The following is an 8,234-nucleotide window of genomic DNA, read 5'->3' as shown; positions in this document are numbered from 1 at the left end:
TTTTTTGGCCAAATATGTCGTCAAAATAGCATATGGCTTATAAACTAATACTGAGCGAAATGCTTTGTTTTACATTTGAACATTTTATTTTGTTAGATTGGTCAGATGGTTATAGAAGGACTGTTTTTGGGGATTCCCATACTGATACTGTTCCCACTGGCTGAAACATCATAACTAACACTGAAACTTTCTTTCATAATCTCTCTTATGTCTTATTATTTCATATTCATTCTCAGTTGAGACTTTGAAGCTGTTGCAGCAATGTCACAGCTGTATTACAGGAAAACTGACAACTCCACATACAGGGACCGCATCCCCCTGCGGATCGTGCGGGCGGAGTCTGAGCTCTCTTCCCTGGAGAGGGCCTACCTGGGTGCTGTTGAAAAGGGGGACTATGCCAGTGTGAAACAAGCCCTGGAGGAGGCTGAGATCTACTTCAGGATAAACATCAACTGCATCGACCCTCTGGGGCGCACAGCTCTGCTCATTGCCATTGAAAATGAAAACCTGGAGATTATTGATTTGCTGCTCAGCTTTAATGTGTATGTGGGTGATGCCCTGCTACATGCCATCCGCAAAGAAGTAGTGGGGGCCGTAGAGCTGCTGCTCAACCACAAGAAGCCACGTGGAGAAAAACAGGTATTATATTCATGAGTACGTCACATTTTACATTCCCACAGGTGGTTCTCTTGTTGTTGAAGCTGTTGTTTATTGCTAACTTTTCTGGCCTCGTCATTTCCATTTATTTATTTATTTTTTTCTTTAACCTGCGTTCACAAAATGTTTTCTAAGGTCCTTTACATCTGTAACAGAATTTTCACCAACCTGCCCAAGCAGTTATTCCTCATGGGATTACTGTACTCTTATTTAAATTTGTCAACAACCTGTGTATCAATTTTCCAGAAACCTTTGTTGAGGTAGAGTACTTCGTCGTCTTATTTATTAGGGTAGAATAATATACATGCAGTTTAGAAAATCGATTTTCCTAGATTTACAAAGTAACATCCTCACCGTTTTTCAAAACTAGCACTCGCTGGGCAGCTCTTTTTAAGGTCTAGGAGAGCACAATATAACCATTTAGGTCAATGTTATGTCAGCTATAGTATTCTAAAGTCTAAAACTGATAGAGATCAAGAAACAAATGTTCATGTGCTTTTCTTTGTTCTTAGTTTCAGACATGCCTGTGTTTATTTTAGGCATTTATCTTCTATTTTATGCTTGAACGTTGCAGTACTGAGCTTCTTTGATGTGCTTCTCTGTTGTTGTATTTTTGCCACAGCTTTTACAACAAATAGTCATTCTCCACTGTCTGGAGACTTTGTAAATATGTTTTTGACACTGCTGGGTCTCCTGGTAATGAACTTGGTCTTGTATGTGAAGACAAAGAAAAATTAAAGGATGTAGTTGCTTCCAACCAGGAAGATATTTTGAGGCCAGCTGAACCACAAGTCATTAGTGTGCTTGCTGTTAGACAAGATTGTCAGAGACCCAAGACAAATGAAATTAGACTAATTTAAACCAGTTGTTTCAGTTCATGTGAAGGGTTGAAAAACAAATGTTCCTTTTGTTAACTAATTTAAAAATAATACTAGTGTACTATGAATGTATTCTGTTTAATTTTCTCAAGTTTTGTTTGCCTCTCTCTGCATCCTATAAAAAGGTCCCACCAATTCTACTGGACAAACAGTTTTCAAACTTCACCCCAGACATCACTCCAATCATCCTTGCAGCCCACACCAACAACTACGAGATCATTAAGCTGCTTCTGCAGCGAGGGGTTTCCATACCTCAGCCACACGCTGTGCGCTGCAACTGTGTGGAGTGTGCATCCAGTTCAGACGTGGATGGTTTACGCCATTCACGCTCCCGACTTAACATCTACAAGGCCCTTGCCAGCTCATCTCTTATTGCCCTCTCCAGCGAAGATCCTTTCCTCACGGCGTTTCAACTCAGCTCGGAGCTGAAGGAGCTCAGCACAGTAGAGAACGAGTTCAAGTCTGAGTATGAGGAACTGTCCCACACGTGTAAACAATTTGCAAAGAACCTCTTGGACCAGACCAGGAGCTCTAAAGAGTTGGAAACAATCCTGAACTACCGCGATGACATCGACCCTCTGGAAGAGATCACTAATGAGCTGGCCCGACTGAAGCTGGCTATCAAATATTGCCAGAAGGAGGTAAGATCTTTGTAGATTATGATATCCTCTTTGTCGCATTATTGCAGTGCCCTACAGTATTACAATAACAATTTGTCTTGGTAACGCTGGCACACACACACAGACAAATTAAGGACTGACTGGGCTTTACAGTGTATTGACACTGATGGAACAAGTGCAACAAGGAATACATGTTGCATTATCTGAACAAAATGGACCGGATAACAAGAACGGTTCCAAGATGAGTTGTAAATGGCCTCAGATGGGTGGAGATGTCCGTTGGGAGTTTAGAGCAACACATAATTGCCAGACTGGCTCTTAGCAATGCATTACAGTAGCACTCTGAGACAGTCCCGTGACAATTGGATAATTGGGGATAATGATGGAATAAGTGATGGCCATTTCCCTGAAATACATACTCATAATATTTAATTAGGGAGGAAACCTTTTATTGTCTTTTAGCATCTTCTTTGGAGTATCAATCTATTGGATGCAGTGCTAACTTTCTGTCATCTGTTTTGAAATGGAGCCACTCAGTAAAGAGACTACGTCAAGCTTTTGGGTCTTGTCTATATACAGTAGGTGTGTAGTAATTGCAAAATTAAATGCTCATAAATCATTTTGCACTGCTCATCGTCTACATTAAATTGTGTCTCACAGATGATAATGTTCATGAACACTTATATTGCTGGATGTTCTCATCATGAGTGAAAACATATCCCTTTTAATGTATTAAGTAAAGACTTGTCTTTCTTTTCTCCTACTACCCTGCACTCATTTTACCCTCAGCAGACCCTAAATCTACTCTGACTTGGGCCTCTTATGGTCAAATGATGATGAAACAATGTGCGGTAAAATGTTGGTAGTTTGAAAAGTAAACTATTTGCTTGTATTTCCTGATCAGAGCTTGGTTATCAGGTTGTTTTACAACAAGTGGAATTACGAATCCTAGCTCTGTTAAGTTCACATCCTAAACGCCCAAAACTCTCTCTCATAAGTAAGAATCACATAATGCCACGCGACCAGAGAACTCATTGCTCTGCATTACAATGTGCTGCACTGTAGCATGACACGCCATGATGGCTTGTTATTTAAACATTGAATAGATAAAAAACTTGGTCAAGTGTTTAATAAAAGATGTAATCGCTGAATACATTGTTTTTATCTACAATGTGAATGTAAAGAAACATAAACTAACAGTAGTTAATGTTATCTACCCAAAATGGTGTGTATATATATATATATATATATATATATATATATATATATATATATATATATATATATATATATATATACACACATTTTTTTTATATTATAATTGTATTTTCTGTGGAACTGATTTAGGTAATGTTCAAATAAACTAATGACATGTTTTTTTATTAGCTAATTAATAGGCACAATACACTGGCATCACTAAGAACATGCCTTAGGACATAATTAATACTTATTTTTGAGGAGGAGAGTGGTGTGACATGTGAATGGGTGGATTTTCACTTTCCAAACATGGCCTCAGACAAAATCTGTTCCCACCAGATGCCACCTTTTGCCTCCAGTCATGTTACAGCAAGTCAGCATCTCACAAGGACGAAGAGGAAACGTTAAAGATGTCTGATTCTGCATTGACAGATGACCTCATCATCCCCCATGTAATGCTATATAGAACCATAATGGGGATGCATTTGGCCGTAACTTGGTTAAGCTGAAATTAACTTCGATCCCCATCTGCAGATGTTCAGCAGATGTTTATATCAAATCTCACAGTCAATCACTTCTCAACGTGATTCGGAAATGTTTTACCACTTGAAACCTTTGTCTTGCATGATTACAAGATAAACGTCTGTTATTTATTTTGTGATGTGAGTCTCATGTAGTGATTGGATTGAATGTTAGATAAGTTGTGCAAAAAATAATATAAACATACAGTAAGGAAGAAAAAAAGAAAATCCATTTTACATGCGTCTGCTGAATGTCCTCAGTCGGAGGAGTTCCTAAAGGATGGTTTTAGAGATTACATGAAGGTTCCAGATGTTGGGTTGTTCTATAAGAATTGAGGTAGTTAGGGCGTGTCCTATTGAGCCTCCTGTAAGTGATAGACAAGCTTGGTACTTTGAAGAAGAATCTGATCTGAGGTGTTTACATGCGCTAAGGATGTGATACTAACCAACATTACTATCTCTTGTCAAAAATACAAAAAAGCATATAGCTTCTTTTTCTGAACATACTTGTAGACTAGCCACTACAGCAAAATAGTAAATACACATTCATCCAGTGGAGTGAGCAAATATGTTAGCAGTTCTGTTTTTGGTCTCTGCAAACAAAAGTGGCACATTTATTGTTCCAAGAATCTCGCTTGCATACATTTTATGTTATGTGTTTATTTAAACATGTAGATGCTAGTTCTCTTTCACATTATTTATTACATTTTATAGATAAAATAGTACTGAGATCGTTATAGCCAAGATAATCGTAATAATTACAATTTCACATGCAAACATGCGGCATTAGGGAGATGTGAAGTGAAGTGCAGTGTGCACCATGACATAAACATTTTTAATATAGCTTTTACTGTCTTGATTAATTGTTGGTTTTATGGGTAGTTTTAGTTTTTTGTGTACCGTTTACAGGTCTCTAATGCATATAGTTTAATTAAGCTTAATGGCCTTTGTTCTGATTTGTCCATAATTTTTCGTAATGGAATTCACAGACAAGAAGCTAGTTCATTTTGAGTTAATGTCTTTCTTTGTCCCTCTCTTACTTCTAGTTTGTTGCTCAGCCCAACTGTCAGCAGCTGCTGGCATCTCAGTGGTATGATGAGTTCCCAGGCTGGAGGAGGCGTCACTGGGCAGGAAAACTCATCACATGTATCTTCATTGGCCTCCTCTTTCCACTGTTATCCATCTTCTATGTGATCTCTCCAAAGAGCCGCTATGGCTTATTCATCCGTAAGCCTTTCATCAAGTTCATCTGTCACACTGCTTCCTACTTGACCTTCCTATTCCTGCTCCTGTTGGCCTCGCAGCATATAGCCTCTGCACCCAAGAACTTTCAAGGCCCGAAACCCACCACTGTGGAATGGCTGATCCTGCCCTGGGTGCTTGGTAACAACAAACACACACTCACGCTTGAACTATTGTACATCTGTACACATTTGAAAAAGTCGAACAAAGGTGCTTACTGTCACCAGGACCATAGTGTTCTATCTGCACACCAGTTGTTTGTCGCATATTTTTTTCCTGTGGCGCTATACTTGCGTGAATGTGTTGACAAATTGCCCTTTTGTTTTTCTCTCCAAGGCTTCATATGGACTGAGATCAAACAGATGTGGGATAGTGGTCTCCAAGACTACTTCGATGACTGGTGGAACTTAATGGACTTCATAGTAAACACTTTGTATCTTGCAACCATTTCTCTGAAGATCGTTGCCTATGCAAAGGTATTGTACATGTTACAGTGAAGGATATTTGACACCCATTTAACATTCTAATCAACACAGTATATAAAAAATAATGTAATTAAAAAATAATGTAATTAAAAAAACATGCATGGTAACCCCAGCTTTTTTGCTGCGGCCTCAATCGTAGTTTACTTTTTAAGAGAAAAATAAAAATAAATGGCTATACAGTATTGTGCTTTGCAGTAGAAGAGTTAACTTGCGTGCTGGAAAACTTGAAACGTTGCAGCATCTATTTTTGATGGTAGTCTATGAAATAATTGTTCCTGTTCTCTTCTTCTTTACAGTACTATGGGCCCAAACCCAGAAATACATGGGAAATGTGGCATCCGACTTTAGTTGCAGAGGCATTGTTTGCCATTGCCAACATCTTCAGCTCTTTGCGCCTCATTTGCCTTTTCACTGCCAACTCCCATCTGGGCCCCTTACAGATCTCACTGGGCCGCATGCTCCTGGACATCCTCAAGTTCCTCTTCATCTATTGTCTCGTGCTGTTAGCCTTTGCTAATGGCCTCAACCAACTCTACTTTTATTATGAAACAACGGAGGACGGTAATTGCTGGGGTATTCGCTGTAAGACGCAAAACAACGCCTTCTCAACGCAAGTTGGAGTTCTTAAATTTTTTGTCTCTGTCAAATCTGCGTTGTTAACAATTACACTGTTTTTCAGCAGCGCATTGTGAGATGTATGGTTGTTTGCTTTTCAGGCTGTTCGAGACAATGCAGTCATTATTTTGGTCTGTATTTGGCCTGATTTCCCTCAATGTGACCAATGTGATACCAGGCCATGAATTCACTGAGTTTGTGGGCAGCACCATGTTTGGCACGTATAATGTCATCTCCCTGGTAGTGCTTTTGAACATGCTAATTGCAATGATGAACAATTCCTACCAGCACATTGCTGTGAGTACATATTTTATGTTATAGTTTTACCACGTTAATTTGTCTTGTATTCCTTAGCAAAATTCTGTTTCTTGTTCTTTTCAGGATCATGCAGATATAGAGTGGAAATTTGCAAGAACAAAATTATGGATGAGCTATTTTGAAGAAGGGGGGACTTTGCCATCTCCATTCAATATAATACCAACTCCAAAGTCAATGTATTATTTCATTGGATGGATAAAGACTCATTTATTTAAGAGAACATGTTTAAAAAGGCTTGAAACCTTTGAAACTTTGGGGGTAAGAATTTGTATAGATATTTGTTCTGATCCATGTTGTCACCTATGCATTGTATATGTATCCAATGCCTGTCTCGTATAATAGACTCAAAGTGGGTGGCTTCAAAAGAATGACGAGTAAATTACATCACCTGGTTTCTTCACTTCATAGTCACTAAATTAATGTTTAACATAAGACCTCTTATTAAGAAGGGGCACGTAAAATCAATTCACCCTGTATGCAAACCAAAATAACATGTCACTTGGTTGCCATTTTTTTATTTTTGTTTCAGAGACGTGCGGCTGAAAATGTAAGATTAAACCACGAGTATCAGGTAGTGACCTGTATTATTTAATGAACTGTAAAGATTTAAATGTATTGTTTTGGACTTTGGTCATTTTTGATGAACCTTTATTTAAAAACAATTCCATGTTTTTTTTTTTGACCTCAAGAAATTCTGTGTATTTTTTAGGAGGTTTTGAAGAACCTCATGAAGCGCTATGTTGCAGCAATGATCCGAGATGCCAAGACAGAGGAAGGGCTAACGGAAGAGAATTTCAAGGTAGTATGCAGTCAATTACTCAAGTTTATTTTTCCATTTCTGTGTTATTTCTGCTGTTTAATCTCTGGTTCTCAATAATTGATAGGAGCTCAAGCAGGACATCTCCAGCTTCCGCTATGAAGTCCTCGGAATGATGAAGGGTAAACCTCAAGGTGGGGTCGCAAGTAATGTTGCAAGCTCCAACTTTGCTTACCCTGGAAACTCATTCAAGTATTCTCCCAAATTCCTGACTGATGACCCTCAACAGAAGCTGAACGTGTTTGACATGACCTCCCCCACCCTGCAGAGCTCTGTGGGCTCTAACAGGCAAGCACATGGTTCGGTTGTTCTGTCCAGCATAGGACACACTCGGAAGGCGCTATCCAAGAATGTCTCAGTTGCTGGGTCCCTCGAGGGACAGACTCTCCCCTCTCAGAAATATGATGCAATATACTTAGAGGAAGATAAGGTGGGATTTGGTGGACAAAACCAAGAACACCTTCAGAATGACACAGTGATTGTTGAAGTCTTAGAGAAAGTGGACAAGGACATTCAGGAGATGGAACATACTGAGGAAGTAAAAAATGGGCCAAATAAGTACAACAATTAATTTTTTTTTTTTTATGGAGGGATTTTGATAATGTTTTCAAACATTTTTGGATTGTTTCAATCATTTAACTATCATTTGTAAAACAGTTTATCAAAATAATGATATTATCTCATGATAACAAGTTAAACTATATATGCAGTTAAAATAATATTGTATAATGTTATATATATATATGTATGTGTATATATATATATGTATGTATGTGTATGTATATATATATATATATATGTGTATATATATGTATATATATATATGTGTATATATATGTATATATATACGTGTATATATATGTATATATATACGTGTATATATA

General features: G+C 38.1%; 1 protein-coding gene across 1 annotated transcript; it reads left to right on the top strand.

The window, feature by feature from the left end:
- Positions 1-261: 261 nt before the first annotated feature.
- trpc4b (transient receptor potential cation channel, subfamily C, member 4b) lies at positions 262-7,921 on the top strand (the record flags this gene model as incomplete). The annotated part of the gene is made up of 10 exons (XM_079224485.1): positions 262-639; positions 1,661-2,176; positions 4,920-5,256; positions 5,452-5,591; positions 5,897-6,210; positions 6,317-6,512; positions 6,597-6,791; positions 7,063-7,104; positions 7,243-7,332; positions 7,418-7,921. 10 exons carry the CDS (start codon positions 262-264, stop codon positions 7,919-7,921), a joined length of 2,712 nt encoding a protein of 903 aa, XP_079080611.1.
- Between the last annotated feature and the right edge of the window lie 313 nt (positions 7,922-8,234).

This window comes from Taurulus bubalis (assembly GCF_910589615.1).
Source record: "Taurulus bubalis genome assembly, chromosome: 10".
NCBI lineage: Eukaryota > Metazoa > Chordata > Actinopteri > Perciformes > Cottidae > Taurulus > Taurulus bubalis.
Note: the sequence above shows the minus strand (reverse complement) of the source record. Positions and strands in the feature narration are given on the sequence as shown.